The 27538-nt window shown below is 36.8% G+C and overlaps 1 protein-coding gene across 15 annotated transcripts in view; it reads left to right on the plus strand.

The window, feature by feature from the left end:
• Positions 1–27538, plus strand: part of PTPRD (protein tyrosine phosphatase receptor type D) — a 548445-nt gene that overhangs the window by 375762 nt on the left and 145145 nt on the right. For 4 of the 15 annotated variants that reach the window (XM_077966648.1, XM_077966651.1, XM_077966649.1 and 1 more), the window contains 6 exons: positions 925–1512; positions 1948–2048; positions 2895–3154; positions 16139–16229; positions 21532–21741; positions 26663–26823. In XM_077966648.1, coding sequence (XP_077822774.1) covers positions 925–1512; positions 1948–2048; positions 2895–3154; positions 16139–16229; positions 21532–21741; positions 26663–26823 — 1411 coding nt within the window. The remainder of the gene's footprint in view (positions 1–924; positions 1513–1947; positions 2049–2894; positions 3155–16138; positions 16230–21531; positions 21742–26662; positions 26824–27538) is intronic. The other 11 variants (XM_077966653.1, XM_077966650.1, XM_077966657.1 and 8 more) reach the window with 6 other exon arrangements.

Genomic DNA, 27538 nt, shown 5'->3' on the forward strand with positions numbered 1-27538 from the left:
AATTCTGTACTCATTGGAAGCTAGCCCTTCACCATAAAAAGTTTAATATTTGGATTATGAATAATTGATTAATATTAATAGAATGCAGAACCTCATGCTAAGACTTTACATGAATTTCCTCATTTATTATTCACAACAATATAAAGTAGATCTTAATATAATTCCCATTTTACAGATGAAGAACTTGATGAAGATGAATGATGTGGATAGTAAAGTTAGACAGAAAATGCAAATTAGATTCATAGTAAGTCAGTTTGATATTATTTTATTTTTTTTAAGTTTAAGCAACATAACAGCACAATTAAGCATTTAAGCAATTGACTCAGACAGAGTTGGGTTTGCCTTATAGCTTTCTCACTTGTTACACGCTGGCCTCGGACAATTTTCTACCTCTCTGGGCCTCATTTTCTCATTATAGAAGATAGAGATAATAATAACTAATCCAAGAATGTAGTGAGGAGTCAGGAATGTAAACCAATTGTGAACACTATATGCAATGCACTTAGCATGGCGCCGGTGCATTGCACATACTCAATGAATAAATCATTATAGTTATTATTATTAGTGATATCTAATTGGCTGATCTTTGCTCGAATTAATTTATCTTTGATATGAACCTTTATGTGTGAAGGTTTAAAATGTGCAGGTGTCAAAAAAATTCCCTTAAGCTGTTGTTTCAATGATAATTTCTGTTTGTGTCCATTATCAAATTCTAGTATCTCAGCCTACTTTAATAAAGTAAGACAAGGAGCATATTTCTACAAAGGTATGTAGGTCAAACATTGCCTTTTTTGTTTTGTTTTGTTTTGTTTGGGTAAGTAAGAAAATGGGAATACCAGTAGAGTGGAACTCCCTCATTTGGCAATGACTGAAATGTGGACATTCAAATTGGTTGATCTTACCACACCATCCCATGTGCTCCAGTTCCAGGGAAACCTCGGCTTGTGATTAACCACACTCAGATGAATACTGCTCTCATTCAGTGGCACCCTCCTGTGGACACATTCGGACCTCTTCAGGGCTACCGTCTAAAATTTGGCCGCAAGGATATGGAGCCGCTTACTACTCTCGAGTTCTCTGAAAAAGAAGATCACTTTACAGCTACAGACATCCACAAAGGAGCATCATATGTCTTTAGGCTCTCAGCCAGAAACAAAGTGGGCTTTGGGGAGGAGATGGTGAAGGAGATTTCCATTCCAGAGGAAGTACCAACTGGATTCCCTCAAAACCTTCACTCAGAAAGCGCTACTTCAACCTCCGTCCAGTTATCTTGGCAACCACCTGTCCTGGCAGAGAGAAATGGCATTATCACCAAGTATACCCTTCTTTATAGGGACATCAACATCCCCCTTCTCCCAATGGAGCAGCTTATTGTTCCAGCTGACATCACTATGACACTCACTGGCTTAAAACCAGATACCACATACGATGTAAAAGTACGTGCTCATACGAGCAAAGGGCCCGGGCCATATAGTCCCAGTGTCCAGTTCAGGACACTGCCTGTGGATCAAGGTAGGATTTGTCTGCTTACGGCCTTCCTCCTTTAAAGGAATATCAGTCTTTGGAAATCAGTATTTTGAAGCTATAATAACTGATCAGCCCATTCATATTAATAGGTTCAGCAAAAACAAAAAGGTAAAGTATGTAAAACTTACTACGTCTTGGATGCCTTAGATTTCAGTTATAGAATGTCAAGCAAGTCTGGCTGACAGCTCCCCAATGTCCTCAGGTAAGGAAAACACAATATAGTTGGCTGAATTGGAGAGAAAGGAAAGATCTTTATGAGACTGGGGTATTAAAATGAATGCTCTAAACAGGTAGGAAAATCATACTTCTCTCTCTCTGATCAAAGTAGACAGCATCTAGCATAAGCCCTGTGGTCCATGGTGGAAAGGACAGGTCATCTGTTTTAAGAATAGTTTAAATACACTGTTTTTCCTTTTCCAGCAGTGTTTGCAAAAAATTTTCATGTCAAAGCAGTAATGAAGACTTCCGTGTTGCTGTCTTGGGAGATTCCAGAGAATTATAACTCTGCCATGCCTTTCAAAGTAAGTTGTTTTCTCATTAGTAAGAAATCACAGATAAAAGTAGAGGGGACCGTTTATCTGGGTAAGTTATTTGCACCGCAAGCAGACCACTTCATTTTGGCCACATGTCCTTGCTGTTCTCATTTGTGACTTTCACATGGGAGATCGTTGGGTGCTTTGCAAGTGTGTTCTTTTCACTCTGAATAGGGAGCAGGAGCTCAAACCCAGGGCTGGCATCACTTATAAGTTACCTACTACTTTGAACTTGAACTTTTTACATCTAAGCTAGTGCTTTTGTTTTCCAGCCAGAGAATGAAATGTACATGGTTTCTACCTATTTATATTAAAACACCCTGGGGGTTTCTGAATTTATTCGCTGGCCTGTATTGTTGGCACATTTTAAACTCTGACTTGCCATTAAGAGATGTTAGTAAGTACATATTTATGAAATAAGAAATAGAGAAACATTTTTGAAAGTAAAAATATATTTAGAAAGAGGAACCAAAACCTTTAGAAAATTAGCAATATTGATAATACATTGAAACGTAGAGCTTTTCTGCACATATTCCATTGAGAGCACATACAACTGAGAGGTCTAATATTGGTAAATATATGTGTGTGTGTGTATATATATATATATATCTTTGTATATTTTTGATAGACTTGGAAACATTTTATCATGACACAGTAGGAAATGACAGGAAAATTGATTTGATCTCCAGAATTATGACCACTCATGGGCTTAGAAGTCACCTAAAAGTAGAATTGACTATATAGACATTTTCCATAAGCAAGGGCACATTGGTTTAGAAAATATATTTTGCCTCTCTGACCATCAGATTTTTTTGATTGGTTTTATCTCTTTAGATTCTTTATGATGATGGGAAAATGGTAGAAGAAGTAGATGGCCGAGCCACACAGAAGTTAATTGTCAACCTGAAGCCTGAGAAGTCATATTCATTCGTGCTGACAAATCGTGGGAACAGTGCTGGTGGGCTGCAGCACAGGGTCACAGCAAAGACTGCACCGGATGTGTTACGTACCAAGCCTGCCTTCATTGGGAAGACCAACTTGGATGGCATGATTACTGTGCAACTGCCTGAAGTACCTGCAAATGAGAATATAAAGTAAGTTGATTGAAGGGTTAGGGCTGAAGGAAAGAATTATTGGTAAATAAGAACGTTACGTCTCAAAATTATAGAGGTCATAAAAGAAGATATTGCTTAATGTAGTGAAAGATTCTTCTGCTCAGACTCCCAGTTTTGCTATCCGAGGTCTGTTACAACATGTCCTAGTATTCATTGTAACACAGATTTTCGTTAATTTAACACTGAGTTTTTAATCTGTGTTGCAGGGACAGTGTTATTTAGGAGAAACACAAAACATATAGAACATGATTCTTACTACAAAGCTTTTTGTTTGTTTTTGTTTTTGTTTTTGTTTTGAGACAGAGTCACCCTGTCAACCAGGCTGGAGTGCAGTGGTGCAATCTCCGCTCACTGCAAGCTCCGCCTCCTGGGTTCAAGTGATTCCCCTGCCTCAGCCTCTTGAGTAGCAGGGATTACAGGCGCCTGCCACCATGCCCAGCTAATTTTTTGTATTTTTAGTAGAGACAGGGTTTCACTGCGTTAGCTAGGATGGTCTCAATCTCCTGACCTCGTCATCTGCCCCCCTCGGCCTCCCAAAGTGCTAGGATTACAGGCGTGAGCTACCGCGCCCGGCTACTGCAAAGCATTTTATGTCATAGTTTATGGAATAAGGTGAATAGGTGATTAACTCTAATATTTGACAAAATATTTTTCTAATTATGAAGACGTCTTACAAAGTACTCTAAGATTGAAAAAAACATTGGGTGAAATTAGATGATGATGTGTGACACTGATGTATTACAAATAGGAAAAATTCCAACAAGTTAAAAATGACATTGGAAAAAAATATAAACATTAGAAAATTCAAGTGGTCTGGTTCGAATGTAGTGCAGCATAGAGGCCAATAGGCCTGAAGTGGAAAATTAAATCTGGTCAATTAAATAGTTTGTCCAAAGACATATAGCTAGTTTGTTGCATAACTAGTAGAAGAAAAAAGTATTTTCACCAAAATGTATGAACTACAAGTACTGTGGTGGACCCCGGGGAATTAAAAGATGGGATTCCTGACTTCAAAGACCTTACCATAGAGTGAGAGAGATACAGAGAAACAGACAGATGTAGTAAGCGTTAATGACAGAATTATGCTTTATCTTAAGAGCAGCTGATTCAGAATGGGTCAAGGAAGTTTCTGATCCCTTAATCTTAAGGGATAAATAGGAGTCATACAAATAATAAAAGAGAGACTATTTGCAAAGGGAGTGGTATGTGCATAGGCCCATTACTAAAGGCACCCAATGGTGCCATACGGCTGGATCCCAGAGTGCCTGGCCACAAGTGACAAGAGAAGGAAGAAGGAGGCATACAAGAGCCAAGGGTAAACCCTGAAGTGAAAACTATATCCTCTAGACAATGGGAAACCATTAAAGCTCTTTATACAGGAGAGTGGCATGATAACATTTCTGTAATACATAATAAAATTCCATTTTAGGAAATATTTGTTGAGTATCTGTTGTGCTACCTGTTTGGAATAAGAATAAATCCTTTCTCATTTCTTGTATCTCATTTCTTGTATCTCACAAGTTTAGATGAAACTTGCTATGCCAGGTTTGAAGGTCAAGCAGAGAGGCATTTATCCATAGCTCATGCATTGTTGGAAGTTGGATAGACTGGAGCACCATAGAGATAGTGGTAGAGAAAATTGTTGGGAGGTGGTCACATAGTTAGTTGACTCTAGGCAAATAACAAGATTCTAAAGGAAGGTGATGATGATGGAAACAGGATGCAGAGGCAGACATGAGATACACTAGGAGTAGTAGTACAGCATAAATAGTTTTAATGATGAGATCAAGACAGTAAAATATGGCTCTGAGGTCTGAGCTTGGATGACAATGAATGATGCTGTCATCCGAAAGGATAAAAACATTCAGAAGTAAATGAGTTTAATGTTGGGTGTATTAATATGAAATACCAGTGAAATACCTAGTTAGAAATGTGGGCTTAGAGAAGTTATTCAGATTAAAGATGGCCAGGCATGGTGGCTCATGCCCGTAATCCCAGCACTTTGGGAGGCTGAGGCGGGCAGATCACAAAGTCAGGAGTTTGAGACCAGCCTGACCAAAATGGCGAAACCCCGTCTCTACTAAAAATACAAAAATTAGCCCGGCATGGTGGCACACGCCTGTAATCCCAGCTACTCAGGAGGCTGAGGCAAGAGAATCACTTGAACCTAGGAGGTGGTGGAGGTTACAGTGAGCCAAGATTGTTCCACTGCACTTCAGCCTGAGCGACAGAGCTACACTCCGTCTCAAAAGAAAAAAAAAAAAATCGATTATAGATATACATTTAGGAGTTGTTAACTAAGTAGCAATGGTTTCATGGAAGAAGACAGAATTATTGAAGCAATGAGAGGAAAATGTGAAGCAAAAGACTAAAAGAAAGGTCTCAGTTAACAGGAAGAAGAGAGCCAGTAGAGGACACGGGGAGGGATTATTGGAAATCTAAGAGGAGAACTGAGCCAGAGCAGCATGGCAAAGGGATTTTCTAGAAGGAGAAAAATTTAAAAAGTGGTCAAAAACTCCCCAGACTCCAGAAAACTTAAAGCAGATGGCTGAGAAAATCAGGTATTAAAAAATAAGAAATAAGAAGTTTTAAAATAGTATAATTTGTGTAATTTAGGTATAATTAATAAATTCAGACATGATACACATCCTAAAACCTTTCCTGAGTAAACTTTCAGTTATTGTTTATTTGATAAAATAATTGATGAATTTCAACTAGGTGACAGAATTTCAAAAAGATTATTACTAAAATCAGTGAAAAGAATTTCTAAAATATTACTAAAATAAATTCAGTGAAAAGAATTTCTAAAAGATTATTCCTAAAATAAATTCAGTGTAAAATAAGGTCTTCACATTTGTCTACTCTTATTTTTCTTTCTTTCTGGTTTTTTTTTGTTGTTTGTTTGAGATGGAGTCTCATTCTGTCGCCCAGTCTGGAGTGCAGTGGCCCCATCTCTGCTCACTGCAAGCTCCGCCTCCTGGGTTCACGTCATTCTCCTGACTCAGCCTCTCCAGTAGCTGCAACTACGGGAGCCCACCACCATGCCTGGCTAATTTTTTTGTATTTTTAGTAGAAATGTGATTTCACCATGTTAGCCAGGTTGGTCTTGATCTCCTGACCTCATGATCCACCCACCTCAGCCTCCCAAAGTGCTGGGATTACAGGCATGAGCCACGGCGCCCGGCCCTTCTTTTTCTATAATCCAGAAATCTGAAAATGAGAATTGGGTATTTGCGTAATTTTTATCCCAACAAATTTCAGTATGACAGTGGGATTATATTCATCGATTTGTGTATTCATTCTGAATGTTTATTAATTGATCTTGACAGATAAAGGATATTTATGAATTTTTAAAACCACTTTATTGAAATATAATTGATATGTAAGAAGCTGTACATATTTAATGTGTACAACTCAATGAGTTTGGGGATGAGTATTTACCTATAAAACCATCAAGTCCATAGAAATATCAGTTAATTCTTGATCACCCACCCTAGTAGCAGTCAATGTTAATGTTTCAGGGATTCAGTAGTGACGGTGTGTTCTTTCTCACTGTTCTCATACAACATAGTTGATTGGAAAATTTGGACAAGCAAAGAGTTCACTGAAGCAGAGTCCTATAATAGAGAAAATTAGATAGATAAGGGAGGCTGTAGATGAGGCTCCTAACTCCGACTTATTAGTTCAGCAATCCTAGAGAAAGTGACAACTGAGGCTTTTTAAGCTGAGGCTTAAAAAGTGACAGGAAGTTAGCTGGGCCATGGGAGGAGGAGTAGAAAGACAGCCGTTCACTCAGAGGATAGAGCATCTCTGATGGTGCAGAGGCAAGAGAAAGACTAGCAATTGTTATTTGGCCACATTGTACTTGTCTGCCTCTTAAGACTTTCCTGCTGGCATCCAACAAATATATATTCTATACACACTATTTTGTCAGTGCTATTTTTGGGAATAGAAAAATGACTGAGATTAAGTCCTACCTGATAGTAAGAGAATAGATTCAGAAACTAGATAATGTGAATATAATAGGGTGAGTACTGCCAGGTGTTGTGGAAACACAAATATCAAGTTTTAGCCCAACTTGGGTGTCAGGGGAGGCCTCCTGAAGGTGATCATATCTAATCTGAGTCTGATAGCATAAGAAAGATTTAATAAAGGTGAAAAAGTTACAAATAATGAAAGAACAGGGAAAAGATAGACTATAAATTCATTCCATTAAAAATCATGCATGTCTCTTCAAGAAAAGAGCAGTTGAGAGAGGAAAATAGTATAGTATATTCTTCAGCATTTACTATTAATTTAGTTTTCAATACTTTCTTTTATTTATATAAAAAATGACCTTTAAGAGGCTGTTCACCAAATTGTCTTGATAAAATGTGTTAGCTATTACTGGAAATCGGCACTTTTAGCCCATTGGTGGCAAACATTAGTTTCATTTTCCAGTTTCTGAAGGAGTTGCGAATATTGCAGAATGTTTTCTACCTTTGTCAGATTTTTTTTCTTTTTTAGCTTGTTCAATTTTTTTTGTTTGTTTGTTTTATTTATGCACTTTCCCCTTCTATATTTGAAATGGGAGTCAGGAAAAAGGTAACTTTGACATCACAGAAATGAGACCATTATGAAACAGAAAAAGAAAGCAAACTATTATGGACATTTTTTGTTTTCTAGAAATGAATTAAAGATTCTCAGAAATATATTACAGCCACTTAGGGGAAGAAATGAGTGAAAGACTAAACCAGGAAAGTACTTGAGTGGGAAAAGTATCAAAGAAATGGAAAATGAAAATCAAATCTTTTAGTGAAAAGCCTTAGATGATTTCTATTTAGTAGAATTCTTAAAGGGATAATATTGTAAGGTTACTGTTCCTGTTTTCTAGATTGGTCAATGTAGCATGGTCAGGTATTACAAGAAGCTCTGTGCCGGGTTGTGTCACTTGCAGTGGTTGGCAAGTTTAGAAATTAGGAAAGGTTGTAGCTTTTTATTCAGTATTCTGTGAGAAAAACGTGAGGAAGAAACAGAACTCATTCCAGAACTGTGGGCACGTTGCTAACTTTTATTTAGATGAAAGCTATCCAGAAAAATGCTTCCTATTTGTTTTCAAGCAAAATGCAGTTTTGGTGATTGACACCTGTTTTGTTGACCAACAGAAACCGTGCTTTCATTTCTGGCCAAGTTAATCAGGAGATCTTGGCCCCTACTCCTTAACTCCTCACCACCTAAAAACAAAAGTGTTCAATGATTTCTAATTAATTTAATATCTCTTTACTTTCATACTTGGTTTTTATATTTTTTGTGTGCCAAATTAGGAGAGTTCCCTCACAGAAAGGCTAAATTTCTTTTGTAACAGCCTTAAGGATGCTGCAAGTTCTGGTATCAGGAATTCTGTGGTGCTTAAACCTTCTATTTAAATAGATTTGGGGAGCAGAATGCCAGTCAGATCTAGCAGATCAGAAGCAAGTTGTAATGACATAGGCAACTTCTGTGACTTCATAGAGCAGAATTTTACCCTGGGTATTTAAAAAATGCACAACACAGATTATACTAAGAGAAAAAACTACCAGAAGGTACTCAGTGTAAATTAATTTTATAACAACCATTTTATGTTTATAAAAAGTGGAAATGAAGAATAAGGGTATTTTATGAAATTTTAAATTTCTTTGGTCTTACTAATTTGTTCTCAACTTTTTCTTTTATACAAGAAGATTTTTATGGAAGCATGGCTTACAGTGTTGCTTCATAAGATTTGTGTTCCACTATTAGCAGCTTAATGAAGAGTAATTCATCATGTGTTTGTGAGTTAAAATAGTAAAGGCTTAAATTTGTATAGTACTTTGCAATTTACTGAGGATATTAGGTTTCATTTAAGACTCACAATAACCCTGTGAGGTAGGTATTCTTCCTCTAATTTACATATGAGTAAAATGAGGCCCAATGGTACTAAGTGTCCTGGCCAAGATCATACAGCTGATACTGTTAGTAGTTAATAGGAACAGAGGGCAAACTAGGTGCTATGCAAAGGACGTTACACACATTAACTGATGTAATCGTCACAGGAAGGGTGCCCCTCATTTTATAGCCGAGGAACACACAATATAGACTGACTTGCCCCAGCCCACAACACAAAACCAGAGAGGAAAGACTTGAATTCAGGCAGCCTGACTCCAGAGCCCACATTCTGAACCACAGGCCCTGCCTCTGTGACCCTAAGTTTATTGGTCAAAATAGAACTTTTTTTTTTCTAGGTCAATTGATAACTGATTAAAACTCCAAAAGAAGTAGACATAAACAGGACTGCCCCAGAGAAACCTTAGAACTAGGAGTGACCAGGCATATATGCTTGGGTACAGATCACGGAAGTGTGTGTTTAGTGTCATGAAGCAATAAAGTCAGTGGGTTACCATGAGAATTTAAGGAGAGGTAAAGCAGGAGGCTTATGCAAGGAATGACATTCATCATTAAACTCCTAGATGGATTTTTCACCTCCCAGTTAATTAACATGTTTGAGAATGCTAATACAGACTAATACAAAAAGCCTGACTGAATTCGAAGTGGGACTGCCACAAAGACCAGAGCTTGCCTTCCCATATAATTATGGGGAACTGAGCCCCTTGATGATAACATGTTAAATGAAATTAGTAAAACTTTACTTAATATAATTAAAACTCTGAAGGTTAGATTTAACTTATCTAATTAAATCTAATAGACTGGGAAAACACAGCTTACTTTATAAGTAGTCAAGGGCTTTCCAGATATATTGATTCTGAAGTTATTTATTTTTCTATTACTTTAATAGTTAAAGTCTATGTTGAAAAGCTGTTTTGAGTCTAAACTCCAGGCTTGAGGCAGACAGGCAAAGCAGAATGTTGAGTTTAATTTTACCCAAAAATAAAGCTAGCTCCAAAAGCAATTTATTTCTTTTTTTTTTTTTTTTTCATTTCAAGCAAGTTCTTTCAGCTCATATGATTTGGTTGATATGAATTTATAGGGCACATATTAGCTGCCCATTTCACTTCTCATATCTGAATCATCTTATCTTCCTTAATGTCCTGTGAGATTAGAACCAGGGTCACGAGTAGGCCAGTAAAGAAAAGAATGTTTGCAATAAGCAGTTATGTTTTCTAGAAACTCTGTTTGGGCATGCCATTGCTGATTTGAAGAAAGGAGAAAAAGCTTGATGAGACTGAGAGTTGAAAATTCTGATGGAGAAGAACTGCCCAATATTTTTGACTGCCTGACTTAGGAGAGATGTTAATTCCTGAGAGCCACCTATTGTACCCACTTTCTTTGCAGTGGAAGAATAATTCCATGATAAAATGGCAAAGTTAAGCAAATTTTGGGGGTATTATATGTATGTCAGCTTTAGTAATGTGCTTATAAATATATAAATTTGTTGTATAAGAAAATTTATAGATTAAAAATTGTCCACAGAGACCATATAATGGGGGTAATTGGTGTAAATAAAAATCAGGGAAGATTTCGCTTAGAAAATAATCGGTTAATAGATATTTAAGGAAAAAGAATAGTTAACTAGGTGGAAGTGACAAAGTTCTAGGCAGATGGAACAGAATGATCAATGATTTAATGACAGAATGGACTAAGGCAAGGATCTTCAACCCCTGGGGCATGGATGAGTACCAGTTCCTAACCTTGTTAGGTACCTGACCACACAGCAGGAGATAAGCAGTGGGGAGGGAGCATTACCACTGGAGCGAGCCCCGCCTCCCGTCAGATCAGTGGTGCCATTAGAATCTCTCAGGAACATGAACCCTATTGTGAACTGCACATATGAGGGATTTAGGTTGCTGGCTATTTATGAGAATCTAATGCCTGATGATCTGAGGTAGTACAGTTTCATCTTGAAACCATCCCCCAAACCCCCGCCCTGTCCATGGAAAAATTTTCGTCCATAAAACCAGTCCTTGGTGCCAAAATGGTTAGGAACCGCTGGACTAAGGTAAATGCAAGAAACTGAAAGCCTATCGAGCTATATATAGCTGAGAGGGCACAGTCAGAGGGATTCAGGCAATATCCTGCTGGCCTTCTGATACCTTCTAGTCTTTATCCTAAGAGAAATGAGGATCCATTGAAATGTTTTAAAAAGTGGAAATGGCACAACAAATTTTGTACTGTGAATTGAAAATTTCAGAGACTGCACTAGAAGGGGCTAAAGTCAATAGAGAGTTGAGAGAGTAAGGTCACAGTCTGGGCATATGACATGGAATGAGGCCAGAAGAGTGGCAGTAGAGATGGAGAGAAGCACATGCACTGGAGATAGGGTTTGGAAGTGATAGAACTTGGCAATAGATTGAGTATGACACAGGAAGAGAATAAAGGCAGATTGTCAATGATAACACCCAGATTTCTGGCTTGTGCACTGAAATGGATTGTAATGCAATATTAGGGAGGATTTATTTTGCAAGGCATATTATTTTAACCACAGTAAACTTTGGGTGCTTTTGAACTCCCAATGGAGACATTAAGTTAAAGTCAGATAAACCAGTGGAATTTAGAAGAACATTCTTGGCTAAAGATATGAATCTGGAAATCATTTGCATATAGCTAAGAAATGATGCCCTGAGCTGGAATGAGATCTAGGATGAAAATAGGGTCTGGATAGAAGTTCTTGGCCAGAACCTTGAGGAATGTCACCATTGTGGCTGGGCCACAAATGATAAATTCTGCTATGGAAATAAGGTTAGTGTGGAAAGAGGTATACATAGAAATAACAGAAGAATATCACAGAGAAAGGGCTCAGAATGTTTCATCGAGAGTGTTAACATCTTAAAACGTTTGCTAAGAGGTCAAGAAGGACAGAAAAGTATCAAAAACTCCCCTTTTGATATAACACTCTGGAGATGACTGAGCACCCTGGCAATGGCAGTGAGGTGGAGTGAGGAGGCAGGCGCTAAAGCCTAGTCAGCCGGGAAGTGAGGCGAAAGGGAGGCAGTGGGAGCAGCAGGAACACACAGCTATTTGCAGAATTTTGGCAGTCAGGGGTGGGAGAGAGAGAGGTGACTAGAGTGGGATGTGGTTTGTTTTGTTCTCTGTATTGCACATATTTATACATGGTTGAAAGCTAAAGGATGGGATCAAATGAGGAAGGAGAAGTTGAGCTATATGAGAGAGAAGGAGTACAATGTATGGTAAACTTCCTAAGAAAGTGAGAAGATGGAAAACAATTCAAGAGATAGTTAATGGCCTTCAAAAGTAGGGCCAGCCCTTCTACTTTACCAAAAGAAAATTTATGGTTTGTTTACAGATCTAGATAGGCTTGTAGTTTGGTGACAGATGATGAGGGAATAATTGTCTGAATCTTTGCATTTTCTCTGTACGTAAGAGATGAGGCCATCTTCTAATGGGGAGGTTTGAACGTCCAAGGTTTCAAAGTAGAGGAGAAAGTGAGAACGTTACTGTGGAAAATGGAAGGACTAGGAAATTGGAGAAGTTATTGGGAAACTAGGTAGTGGTAAGATTGCAAGGCCATGTTGAAGGCCTAACTGGGTTTGCTGATTCTCAATTTATGGCATTATTCTGCCCTGTGCTTTATTTCTCAAGTTGTGTTCAGCTCCCTGGATTCTGGCAGAGAGAATGGAAAGCATAGATTTCAGCTAAGGTAGGGTGGAGGAGACGGGCTTTGGAAAGGGAGAATTGAAGAATCTGAGAGCTTCAGTGGTACATGGGCCAGACCTATGAGGGTTGAAATCACCCAGGATGATGGCAGAGTTTGGAGAAAAAAGAAGGCCGTGAACCCTGCAAAAGAATCTTCCCTGAGAGAAAGGAGATGCTGGGGGAGGTACTAGATGGCCAAACTCAGCCAGAGAAGATCATAATATAGCTGGATTGCATGCACTTCAAAAAAGAAGGGGTTTGTTACTACCAAAGCAAGAAGGTGGAAGAAAAATACCTGCAGGAAGCTATGGGAAGCCAGGAAAGAAATCCCAAACCCTGCCTCTGAGGTTCATGGGTAGGGGAGGAGGGATAAATCCACAGCTGCCATATGAGAAAGCTGCAAAGGAAGCAGGACCCTCAGGGGAGAGACGGGTTGCAGGTAAAGCAAGGAAGTTGATGTTTACAAAGCCATAGTTGCAGCAACCACAGTTGAAATGTGTGGATTTAGACTGAGGCGAAGCTTTGTATAATACAGAATTTCAAATTGCCCCTGCCCTATTTCTTTCAATGTGCGAGAGCTGCTTTGAAGCAAGCTTCACTTTGACTGCCCTAGATGAATGCTTTAGAGATCACTGGAGAAAAAAGGTTAGGGATATCTGGCCGTACCGTTAATTAATTGCTGTGGGAGAGGCTGTTCAATTCTTATCCCAGCCACAAGTAAAATGAGTAGTTGGGGAGTGGTGCCGAAGAAAGAATGGATTTTTTTTTTCATGTACAAGAATGGCGAATCAAAGTATGAAAGCAGAAGAAAAAAATTAATGAAACTCATCAGCTTAACCTTGATTTACAGGATTCTGAAGGAGGACAATGGTAGCGCTCTGATAATATGCAATATCATTGGTTTATGTGTAGAGCTCTTCTGACTTCAAGCAGTTGGTAGTGAAAAGCAAGAGGTTCCTTGACAAGTGTGTTTATCAAGCACATCTGCAGTGTGATTTTGTACGCTCAGTTGCAGCTCTGTCATTCTCCTCCATACTCATTTAACATGATGGACTTGTTTGGCAAATCCGTCAGGTAGTGGGAGGACAGGAAGGGGGGAAGCTTACTCTGGATCATAAAATAAAAGATATTGGTCTCTGTCACACACTCCAACTCTGCCTTCTCCTCATCCTCCTTGATCAGTATGATTATTTGTAGTAAAGAAAATGAATGGCTAGGTGGTATAATCCTGTGTATCTGTTGATTAGTTGCTCAGGGCACCGTGGAGAAAGGATTGTGGTGTACTTGTCTGGTTTGACTTGAATTCTCGATTAGGGGGAAAAGAAGTTTGACAAGTTCTTTAACCTGCAGCTCACGGAATTTCATAGAGTCTTACTGAACAAGATAGTTCAGATGCATCTCTCCAACCGTGATGTTCATACTAGCCAGTAGCAGCTGGCATCTATTTACTGCTATATACACACTGTGCTGAGCACATTCGGTGTATTTCCCCCCATATCACAGCCTGGTATTTTTTACTCACATATTTCAGAATGTATAACTGAGATTCTTGGGTCTAAGCCCAAGATCAACCCAAACTCTCAGCCAGACATATCTCCAAGTGCCATATTCTTCTCCAGAACGCTCTAGAGCAGTGCCGTCCAACAAATATAATGAAAGCCACGTGTGACATTTTAAGTTTTCTAGTAGCAACAGTGAAAAAAAAAAAGTGGGTGAAATTAATTTTAATAATTTATTTAACCTAATATATCCAGATTATTATTTTATCATGTCATCATTAGTTTAAAAATTATTACTGAGATACTTCACACTTTCTTTTAATGCTACGTCTTTGAAATGCAATGTATCTTTTACATTTGCAGAGGGTCTCAGTTTGGGCTAGTCACATTGGCAATGCTTGATGGCCCCCAGGGGCCAGTGGATACCGTACCGGACAGCTCTGCTCTAGACCCTTAATGAAAACAGAGTTTTTAATCACAGAGAGTTTGCTGAATTTGTTACAGGTTTTGCTTTGAGATGAGTAGAAAGAGGCCTTCCTGGCCTCTATGGTCTCTGTGACTGGTCTCTGATTCAGTGTGACATAGGGTTGGTAGTGTCCTTCCTCTTGTTTCTTTGTCCTGTGTGGTGGCCTCCTCTTTTAAAGGTATGTGGGTATGTTTGGGTCCGTGTGTGTGTTCATTTTCACAGTAAATCTCCATGAAGTGTATGGAGTCCTTAGAAAATACATTATCATACATAGAGTAAATAAGAAAAAGAAACAGATCACTGCCACCATTAAGATAAATGTAGCTTTGCATCCCATTACTATCTGTTTTAATTTGGCAATTATTTAATTGCTACAGATCTGTCTTTTTTGCCTGTGACCAATCCTTGTAGCTTTATAGGCTATACCTAGGCTTTGCTGAAAGAATTTCTCTATAGGAGGACAAAACCAGATTATGCATTTAATATAGTACCTGAGAAGTAGGAAGTGATTAATGTTATTATTATACAGTATGTTCAAAGTCCTTGTATAGTTACTACTAAAGATCAGTATGAGCAGAATCCCTAAACAGGAATATGAAAGCAGAGTATATTCTATACTGAAGTGACAAAACAGCTTTGCAAATAACCCATACCTATTTGTGGATGGGTGCCTTTATACATTCCTTAAATTTTAGTTGACCATTCTCAGTGTAAGGATTCAGTTACTTTTGTCTTTTCGTATAGATGTCATTATACTGATAGCTATTTCAAAGGCCCTTAAGTTGTGATTTTCTCCAATTTTCTGAGGTACTTACCTTGAGGTTTGCAGTTTGATGGGTAGAAAAAGAAGGGAATTTTTAATGTCTTACTCTCTGCAATTATACCTAATTTTTGTTACTTAAAAAATTTTAATTCAAATAAAGAAGCATTTTAGGTTTGTATAAACAACAGTACTAATAGGTATTTATGTGAGCTAGGAGTAGAATTTTTCTTATGCACCCCCCTTTTAAAAACATCTTCTTATAAATTAATGTCATAGAAAATATTTGGTTCAGCAGCTCATGGTGGTAGATTGCAATATTCCAGCTTTGTATGTGTCCAGCACCAGGGCCCTAACAAACTGTGCCTGCTCTGTTTATGATACCTAATAAAGAACAGTCAACCATGATGATATTACCATACAAGATCATTGCAATCACACATAAACGTCTTCCCATGTTGTTTTTAAAATTGAACAAACAGGTGGTTATTTGTCATTAATGTAAAAAATGGATAAGTCACCCCATATCCATAATTTGCCTTCAGCCTCACTGTTCTGTGGAAGACTTAAGGGTATATCCACGTTTTCCTCCTTTGAACTAACCTAACTTTTATCTATTCATTCTTGTGCAGAGGTTACTACATAATAATCGTGCCTTTGAAGAAATCTCGCGGGAAATTTATCAAGCCATGGGAGAGTCCAGATGAAATGGAATTAGATGAGGTAACTATGTTATTGTTGGCTATGTCTTTCATTAGTTATTTAATTTGCTGCATATCCACCCCCTCCCTTTGAGGCCTTTCAGGATCTAATCTGGGTGCTGGCTTCTCCATACCTAGCTGGTTGGATGGTTCAGTACTGTGGGCATGCTAACCCCTGGGGATCCCAACAAAGATCCTTTGGCTTTAATTAAAAAACATTAAGCTGCAATAAAGCTTACAACCTGTCTAATATTTGTTGGCCTTAATATTTTGCCCCTTGCCCCTTGTAAAACATGATGCAGAGGTGTGGAAGGTGAAGTGAATTGTCAGCAAAGACTTAATCACCATTGATATAAATCCCAAGGTCCCCTTCATTAGTGCAACAGTTGCTGAGGCTGTTACAAACACCAAATTGCAATTTGCAGCAGAGTTCATCTGACCTACTATATATGGTCTTGACCAGTTTCTTGCAGAATTCTGTTGATTACCAAGTGTTTGCCTTATTCTATATTCTGTAGGTTTTCAGGGTCAAAAATGTATTTAACAATAGAGAAAACAACACAAATCACAAAATTGTGAGCAAAGCAACATATATAGAACAAGAAACAACAAATACTAAACATATAATGTGGATTTCCAAAATCTTGCAACAGCAGGTGCATTATAATTGGTACTCTTCTTGTGTAAGGACATTTTTGAAAGGTAATGCATAACATGAAGAACAAGGCATAATTATTACATACTTCTATTTAGATAAGAAAATATGATCCAGAAGTGTTGAGCCAGATGCCCAGAGGACCACAGCAAGTTAATGAGCAGAATTCACATTTTAAAATATGGAAGAGCCTTTGTTATTTTAACATGATGCTGTTTTCAATCAGTTCATAAGGCAAATAACCGTAATGCCCCCATTTGGAAAACATGAGATTTTAATTTATTGGGTTTATTTATAGCATAGGCCACATCTTGTAGTACAACCTTTTATTTCTAGGTATCTCTTCTACCTCAAATTAGTACAAACAGAGCAAGGAAAAGAATAAATTCCCTACCTACATTACAGAGAGGTGATGTTTATTTCATATCTATGTCTGTACAAAGGAGACTGTGATCTGACCAGAAAGGTTGTTAGCTTTCTTTGGCAGACATATGTCATCTCTAGAAGTGGGATTTATGTTATCACTGGCTTCATTTATCTGAATTAAATTTGATCAAGTTCAGATGAGGAGATGAGTTCAAGGTTAGGCCTATGCTTTTCTGTCACTAGTGATTAGATGAGCATTGGGGCTGTGTAAAATGAGACATTATTTCAATAATGTCATCAAGTAATTTAGATATGTTATTAATTTAATTGTTTTGTGTTGATGGTAAAGGAACAAAATCATTATTCTGCGATATTGAGAAAATAGTAATCCTTTAACTGAAAATGCAGAATGATCAGCTGGTCTTTTCTAAGCATTTTGAAGCCAAACATGATTTTACTTGCAACTGACTAATCAGTTAATCTTGATACATTCTTTACTATTTAATTGGTTCTCAGCTGAATTACAGAAGTGTCATCATTCCGTTTAAGTTGGAATGTGATTTAAAGTGCAAAGGCAACTTGTAGATCTATGAATTGTTCTACCTATTAAAAAAAAGTTTTTAAGACATTGAGAGCCAAGCCAAAATGACATCAGATACTTTTAAATAATAAGCTTTCCTTAGAAGTAAAACCATTTGGTAGTAAGTAATAGAAAGTGGTTCTCTTTTATAGCCACGTTTTAACCTCCAAAATGCACAGCAACACTAATGGATTAAAGTATAGGGCTATATGACTTTGAACTTTCTTGCAATTAAATTCTATGGGTCTCTGCTGCTGATTCCCATAACAAAGGGTCATTTTAATCATCCAAGTTGTGGTGCATTAATCTGTATAATAGTTTGATAAAGAACATTTTTTTCAAAATTTTGGGGTTGGGATAGGTTGTTTCCCACTTTTCTTACTGATATAATTGAGACCACATTGTAGAATTAATGGTGGAAGAAATAAGATATGCATTGACTGGAAAATGAAAATTATTTCTGATAAGTAAAGTCCTTGATATATCTTCTGGAATTACCTCAATAATCTTGTAACCATTGTGGAGGGGAACAAATGAAAGTAGGCTATGGCCTCACTTTATGCTTACTCATCCAGTTTTTGATCCCTACAGACAGTTTTTTGCTTCTTTTTTTTAATAAAAGCATTGTAGTAATTTTATCTATAGCTTGGTACTGCCAGGTTTGACAAAGCAGTGTTCCTCTCTTAAATGTATTTGATCAAGTAATTTTTCAGAAAGGCCTATAATTCAAATTGTTGGAACCATATCATTGAATAGAATAGTGGCCTAAGGGAATTTCCACACATATGCCTCATACCTAGGCCCATAAAAAATTGAAAGAGGCTTTCCAAACAGTATTACTCTCAAAATTATCTTCTGAGTTCATTTATCCTTTGTTACGGGGATGATCTCCACATGATAAATTTATAAACTGAAACTCCTATTGTCAAGGTCAAACTGGGCAGAGCAGACGTTGATAGTCAAAATGAATTTGGAGCAGAATGACTCCCAAAATGTTAGTGATATTTAATTCAGAGCAGGTCATGTAATATATCATGAGTTGTTCATTGCATTGTACTTCAAAGGCTTGTCGTAAAATAATGTGGTCATTTGTGGTTGTAACTGTAACATGCTGGCTAACTTTGGTGTCATCTGAGCCCATTTGAACCATTTGACCTGTGACATAGGAAGCACCCTACAGAGATTAGAGCAACCTAAAGGGGCAGAGTGATGTTCCAGGTTTGACTTTAATGAATGATGGCACTGGATCTAAGAATACCCAAAAGCTCAAATATTTTATTCTGAATTACTTCCTATAAGTCTTCTAAAGAAATCCTAGCAGAAAGTGATTGTGGGAATGACAATGATATGGATGAATTATGACTATTAACTGCATCTGCAATATGAATAAAATCAAGGTAGGGTTTGATCAGTGAAGTAGAAGAGGGGACACAGTCACATAAACAACTGGTGATAAATGTTTTTGATTACCCAACTTTAAAAAGCTGTTCGGCACATCTGCAGTGCATTTTCCTTCTTGGTGTAATAGGCTACTATCCTTTACTACATATCAACAATAACCTGTGTAATGACACTTCAATTATAATATTGCATTAAATATTTGGCATCAGATTTTTAAAATTAGCATATGAAAAGAATCAAGAAAAAAGAAATAACACATTCATCTGTCTTGATATAAGCAGATACATAAAAATTATATGTATAAATACACAGAGTTAGAACAATTTAGAGTATCAGAACTTAAACATTATATTTCCTTATGATATTGTATAATAATTAAGTAAATTAAATTATTGTTGAAAAAATCTCTAGCATGGAATTTCATTTTATTTCACTAATTGAGTCTAATTATATATTGAGACTTTCTATTGTGCCCCAGTTTCTTCATTTATAAAATGAGGATTATAGTAGCCATGCTTATAGGGTTATTATGAGGAGTAAATTGGAGCTGATGCATGTTTAGGATCCCTAGAACAGTGTCTGGCACTCAGTAATTGCTTAGTAAATGAAAACTATTATTGTTATAATTATCCTTATTATAAGTAAAGCTAAATTTGACAATAAGATTGAAAGACAGTGCTAACTTTCTGGCCTTGTGTTTTTACTGGCCAGTTGGTGCATAATTGATCAGCATAACTGAATTTATTATGGGATGGTCCAAATTTGCTAATCAAGTGATGCCCAGTCTACCGTGGTTTTCCGAAAACAGCTCACATTTCATGTAATTTTAATTGCATCAGTAAACTCAAATTAACAGAAAATTTTAGCACGTTATAAATTAAATATTATTGAAAAATAATGTCAGCAAAAATTTTCCTATAACTGAAAGACCGGTTTTTAACATTTTTAGGATACAATTTTGAACCAGCTGAGCACATTTACTACTCCCAGTGTAGAAGGGACTGTAACGTACCATCAGATCCCTAACAGAAGGATTCAGTGTTTCTCCTATAAACAGTCTGAAGCCATTTTATCACAGAAGCTTAGCCTTGATCATGCCAGGCTCTCATTCTACTAAGTAGAGATCACTACTTTGGCTTTCACTAGATCATTTCTATTTACAAAAACAGGAATAGTAATTAGTTTTGCTGCACCGTTTCCATCAGTATCTTAATTTTGTTTATCAAGATGAAGACAGGGTTCATTCCATTTTCCAGTTCGTCCTCAAATATGTAGACTTTTCTATTAATACATAGATATTAAAATAAATAAAATAAAAAATTATTTCCGAGAAACTGGCAATAGATTGCTGCTTACATCAACAGGCATCCCAGACTAATATAGATCTTTCCTTTGTTAAGCCCTGTGAAATACCAATTTTAATTGGATGTCAAGGTAACTTTGAAATCAGTGTTCATAACCACTGTTAGTATGATTTTCTTGTAATAAAGGAGTCAATGAAAAACAATAGATTATCAAAAAATAAATTCTACCTCTTTTCTTTAGAAATACATGAAGGATCTGTATATACATGTGCATGTGTGTTTTCTTCAAGGTAGTACTAAAATTAATTTTCATCTACCTTGCCTATATTATCTGACAAGATATACACACTCCCAAGAAAGGTCGATTCTAGAAAAAGTTGACTCCATGATCAAGTATAAGGAAGTGCACTCCAATTGCCTAACCAGGGAGCTAAGTCAAGCCAGAAATTGGTAAATGAGTAACAATGTCTATTTAATATGTGTATATTAAAAATTGTTTGTTGGATTCTGCTTCTGCTGATTTGAGGGAATTTGTGTCATATGAATTATCTAATTACTAAAAGCAATCTAAACTGGCACTAACCTCTTCTAAAATGCGGCTGTATTTAAAGATTTAGATGTCTTTGTCTGAGGTTACTACTTGTTTAATAAATCTCCTACAAGGCAAGGCTTTTATGAATCAAGCTGACTTTTTTCCTTAGACAAGTTATGATGCACTATTGCCCTTCGAGAGAATTTCATTAGTGTAGGAAATGAAATGAGCTACAGTAAAGGATCTAATTGCCCCGTGTTTATAGCCTAGACCTTATAATAGCAGTCCAGTATCTTACCTTAACAGGAAGAGAAGCATTTGAAATATTGAGAGAACTGAGATTTAGTGACGCTGATGTGCTATATGAAATGTGAACAAATTGCATTTGAGTTGTTCCCAGTGCTGAATTAATTTCTCTCATTAAATTATCAATAAGTTGGGTTATTATTTACAGTTCTTTTTCTTTTTCTCCCTTTTTTCCTTAAGCTGCTTAAGGAGATATCTAGGAAGCGCAGAAGCATCCGTTATGGGAGAGAAGTTGAATTAAAGCCATATATTGCCGCTCACTTTGATGTCCTTCCCACTGAGTTCACCCTGGGGGATGACAAGCATTATGGTGGATTTACAAACAAGCAACTCCAAAGTGGTCAAGAATATGTCTTCTTTGTGTTAGCAGTAATGGAACATGCAGAGTCTGTAAGTTAATTATGATGGCATCTCTTTCCTATGGTATGCTTATACATTTTCACTGGAATGTGGTTATTTAGGGATTTGTAGGTACATTCATCCTCTATTTCTCATGAACTGTTATTAACTTAAGTGTAATAACAGGCCGCCGACTCTTTGGACATTGCTGAATATACTCCCCAAGACTGAATTACAAATGAGACTGTGTCTCTGATGAAGGAAATTTACGTGGCCCTCTACTTTGTGAAGTTCCAGACCAATAGGATATGGTTCCTGATACCTTTTGATGTAACACAAATATTATCGTGTTAGAACCAGCATTGCTCACAATCTCCTTCCCTCATCCTTTCAAAATGACTGCTGTCAAGAAAAGGAAACTGCTCTCATCTTGCATAATACCTGATTTACATTAGCCCCTGTGATTGCAATGGGAACTCACAAGCTCAGCCATTCAACATGGCATACTTCTGAAAATATTGGCTTTGGGGGTGATTGTATTTATTCTCCTATATTTGCCAAGTGAGACTACAGTGCCTCTACCTAGATTCATGAGGAAGGTCTATCTAGAAAGAGGCAAATACAACAGCTTCTTTAATTCTAGAAATTTATGAGTGACTTTATCAGTGAACAGCTGAGGAAGTTATAAAATAATTTAATAAAAGAGAGCATTCCTAAGGTATTCTAAATAATGAATTTTCTTCTGTTATGTAATCCATCTTGCTTATATGTCATTTTATGTTTCAGTTGCTTTGAATATTTAAAAAAAAAGGGGGGGAGAGCTATTGAAGGGGGTGAATTTTGAAGTGGCAGTTCACATGAACATTTAATATACATATTCTAAACTTCATTTATGTAATCAGCGTCTATATATGACAGGTGTGATAACTCTGAGCCAGTCATTTCCTGAATAGAAGCAGCTCATGATGTATCAAAGATTTCTCCACATCAGATGTTAGGGTATACAGTGGGGCCTCTCTTCAAGTGACTGAAAGAATTATCCCATGGAAAATCAAAACACAAAGGCAGCCCCTCTGCCTGGTTTACCTTTGTGCTCAGAATGTCATTTGAAAACAAAGTGATGGTCTTCCTGGAATTTTAATGTACAGATATGCTTTCTCTTTCTAGTTGAAGGTTTTAAGGCAGAACATCAAGGGAATGAAATGTTAAGAAATCATCTTTTTCTTTTATTCAAAAATGACTTTTAAATATTTGAGAGGAATTTTCTTTTAATAGCTCTAGGAATGTTTCAAAAAGCACACTTAGAGCATTGAGGTAGATCAGAGAATCTAGCAAAGGAGAGGAATCTCATTGAATCCTGCAGACTGAACCACTGAACTACACACTCTGGTTTCTGATGTCTTCCACTAGTGTCTAAATAGGTCACAACTGATGAAGAGTCTGCCCCTTTCTTTAGTATGTCATCTGCTTATTAATTATAGAATTAAGATTTTTTTACATGTGTTAATGAAGTTGCCCCTTTATTCTGTCATCTTTCTCAGCATTGCTTCCAAATATATATGATATTTATTTCCTTTATATATCATAAATATTTTCAGGCCTGGAAGAGACTTGTATCCAGCTAGAGTTGTTTTGCAATAATAAAGCCTTTGTGTAAGCCTCAAATTTCCATAACAGATTATAACAATGTTCCAAGGGTAGACTGGTAATTTGCAAAGATAAAACGCTTTTCCCTCCCTCTCAAAGACACAAGCTATCCCCTAATCTATTGTCTCACATTAAGAATGTCAGATTACTGGTTTGGAATGATCCAAAATTTAATCTCTTCTCTTACTCCCATACATAAGAAATTATATTTTTCATGAGGCTGGTATCATTTTATGACTTCGTTTTCTTTTCATTTTCATACATCTCTGTTTCTTGAATGGGTTGGAAATCTATGTTCTTTGGGAAAACCTATGCTTAGACTTCCATCTCAATGGACCATGATTATTATCTTAAAGGTTCTTGGTAAAGAATTTCAAATCGGACAGTTTTGCCTAGTTCTGTCTACCAAACTACTTTAGCATTGCCTACAAAATGGAGTGGGTATCGTATAAACCAAAACAATGATATAAAGAATCATGTAACTTAAATACATAGTTCTTTGCCAAGTCCTTTGTGTCAATCCTTATACCATATACATCCTTTTTTTTTTTTTTTTTTGCTGCCTCTGAGAGGCTTGGACATACATACTGGGATTCCATCTTCTTTTAATGCATTAGAAAATCTGAAAATCTAGTCAGTCTGTTTCCTGGGCACAATGGCGAAAATGAGAAAGAAGAGTAGTATACAAGCATTCAGTGGGACATCTGTTCTCCTGCTTGATGGCCGAGCTCATTGTACTTAAATTCAGAATAGATGCCATAAACTAAATTTTTTAAAGATGCAGGTTAAAACATTTAAATATATGTACTGATCATGAAAAATGAGCATATATACTGATGTCTTGACAGTTTCAGTCATTTGAAAAGATGAACATTTTTTGTCTTATTCAGTCAAGATTTGTTGAGAACCCACTAAGTACAAGGTTCAGTGCTAGCTGCTTTAAGCATATAAACACAAAAAATATATAAATCCCTGCCTTCTAGGAGTTTGTAGTTTCACCAAAGAAAATGAAGTATGTATACAAATAAAAAGCCAAAATAGAGTTTGGTGAGTGCCATTAAAAACAAAAACAAAAACAAAAATAAGGACTAAATAAAAATTTAACTGTATTATTTGTACCTTTTTTTTTTTTTTTTTTTTTAGAGGGGAATGACCGATCACTGCCAGTCAGTTAAAAAGGGGTGGTTTCACTGGAGGCAGTATTCAAGTGGAGGCCTGGAGAGTTGTTGTTCAATTTCAGGAGCTAAATGTTGTGGAACTTGTGAGGGAGTTGAGGAGCAAGAATAGAGCATTTAGGGAGTAGTAGCAAGAAGCCCACTGTGATGGAATGTGTTGTGTGTTGTAAGCAAGTTTACAGTAAAATTGTGGATGCCCTTGAGAATCGTGCTAAGTTATCTATGTTTTATTTGGGAATCTCAAGAGAGCCTCTTGAAGGCTTTATAGTTGCAGTTTAGGATGATACCTCTAGCAGCAGTGGAGACTATTAGAGGAAGGAAGAAACTTGGTATGGTTAGGAGCACATAAGTAAGGTCCTAAAGAAAAGTGAGACTAGAAGGAGAGCAGTTGGACCTGGGGGTCACTGATAAGCTAAAATCAGTGTTTCCAGTCTATTCCTGTTTCTATAAGGTAAAATCAGTATCCATTCCTAGATACTGAGAGGATGAGAGAATTTGGGAAGTCAGGAGGAAGGGAAGTAGTATCTGGAAAAAATTAAATTCATACTTAATTTGAACATATATGTAGGGGGTCTCTAGAAATGATTGGAAATGAAGATCTGGGATTTCAGAGAGTATCTGAGTTTAGGAACATTAATGAAGAGACATATTCTGCATGGAAGTTGAGAGTTAAAGCTTGGGCTAACCTTGCCAGATAAAAGAGGACAAGAGATGCTAGTAGAGAATAGAACTTAAGAACTTGGGTTCAGGGCCAGCCACAGTGTCTCACACCTATAATCTCAGAACTTTGGGAGGCCAAGGCTGGAGGATTGTTTGAGACCACGAGTTCGAGACCAGCCTGGGAAACATGGTGAGACCCCATCTCTATAAATTTTTTTTTTTTTTTTTTTTTTTTAAAGAATGTTGGTCTATAGGATGGAGTCAGAGGCAATTAACTCAGCAGGGCATGAGCAGTTGGAAAGATGAGGACAGGACTGGTTTAGTACAAAATTAAGAGAGCCAGAGATAAAAATTTTAAAGAAGGCTTGATCCACTATGGCAAATCTGGAAAAGTTGTCTGGAAAGGTGAAGAGTGAATAAAGGCAATTAGATTTGGCAAATGAAAAAAAAAAAAAAAAGGAACAGTGGTGTTGTTGGAGTGAGAAGAGATGAGGAGTGAGTAGTAGAAGCAGAGCAGTTAGTGGATATGGATTAGTTTCTGTTGGATTGGAAAGTAGAAGATAAGGACTTGAAGGGGGCAGGTAGAGTCAAGATGTTTTCCTAATATAGGCTAAAATAGGACAGAACTAAATGGGATAGGATATCATAGAAATAAAAATCATCAGTATTTAGTCCATTTTTTCTCCAAGTAACTGTATTTTTGAAAAATATATTATCAATTGTCTGTTGAGAACAGACATACCAGTCTCTGAGCAATAACTGTAATAAAACTAAATGAGAACTGCTAAATTCTTTTAAGTTCTAAAAATTCTATATTTTATAAAGCCATATCATCAATTCTGTATATCTCACATCTGTAATTTGAACTATGGAATTCCCTTTTGAAATTGTAGACTTTATTTGTTCATTGTTTGGCTTCCATTTCCTAACTAATATGCAGTAGTATTAAGTAGTACCAAGCACTAAGAAGCACAGTAGTACTAACGACTACCGACATTCACATTTAATTAAATACTGACTTATTTTTGAACGTAAATATGTACTTTGGTCTCCTTAACTGTATGATAATGCCTTGCGGGCTGGAACTCTAATTTTTCTCTTGATTTTCACATAGCATCTAACACTTTGGCCCAATGTAAATGTTCAGTAAACATTTTGCAACTGGTTAATTACTGGTACTTTACGCTTCATAGGATCATTTAATACGCCATATAGAGAGCCCAATGAAAAAGTGTCTATGAAGTAATTTGTACTATCAAAATTACTTTATTATAAAGTATTTCACTCTATAAGGAAATTTGTATTTACAAAACCTCTTCCTTCCTTTCTTTTCTTTATTCTCCTCTCCCCTCCCCTCTATTTTGCTGATGTTGCTTCACACACTTTTCATTAAATTCACTATTTCCTCAATTTTTTGTTTCTTCTGATGTTAAAGGTACTCTGTAGAAAGTCATTGTTTTATCACTGAAATAGACTCTGCTTTTCCTCAGAAGATGTATGCAACCAGCCCTTACTCCGACCCCGTGGTGTCAATGGATCTGGATCCACAGCCAATCACGGATGAAGAAGAAGGCTTGATCTGGGTTGTAGGCCCTGTCCTTGCAGTGGTCTTTATCATCTGCATTGTCATTGCTATTCTTCTTTATAAAAGGTAGGTTTACCCAATATTTCTGTTGCAATTTTAGAGGCTGCCTTATTTTTGAAGACTTGATCATTGTTCTATGGTCCTTTGGTGGTTGATTTTAGTAGAAATACTTCAGTGCCATTTCAGTTATTTTTGGAAAAGTGTTTACAGTAAGATCAAAATGTAAAGACTGTACTATTTGGAATCTTATTTAGTTTTGGTATAGATTTCTGTTGTCCAACATGCATCTATTCCGGCCTCCAATCTTCTGAGCTGCTTTATGCAGATAAGCACTTTTCATAATAATTGAGGCATTAGTGCATTCACAAGTAAATAATTCCATGCAAGCTTTCATTTGATTGTTTTAGATAATTGCTCGATTTCAACATGTTTTTTGAAACACTATCATGATTTTACAATTTGTACATATAAATCTAATTTGCACAAGCGTTGAGATAGCTCCCTGTGGCTATTTCTCAAAATTTGGCAAAAGCACATGAAAATTAAGGATTAAGGAAGGGAAACAAAAAGAGAGGGGTGGAGAATGAATTGTTTCCCAATTTTTCTTCTAACTCTTATTCCACATCTTCACTGGTGAATTCGTGTATGTATCCAAAAAGGGATGCCAAGGTACCATATTCCTTTTTTAAAAAATATAATCTGAGTCATACTATGCCCATGTGTTGATTTGAGTAGTGTCTTTGACTACAATTAGAATGCAAATCTATATCTACCCACATTT

Source organism: Macaca mulatta, chromosome 15 (assembly GCF_049350105.2).
Source record: "Macaca mulatta isolate MMU2019108-1 chromosome 15, T2T-MMU8v2.0, whole genome shotgun sequence".
Lineage (NCBI taxonomy): Eukaryota > Metazoa > Chordata > Mammalia > Primates > Cercopithecidae > Macaca > Macaca mulatta.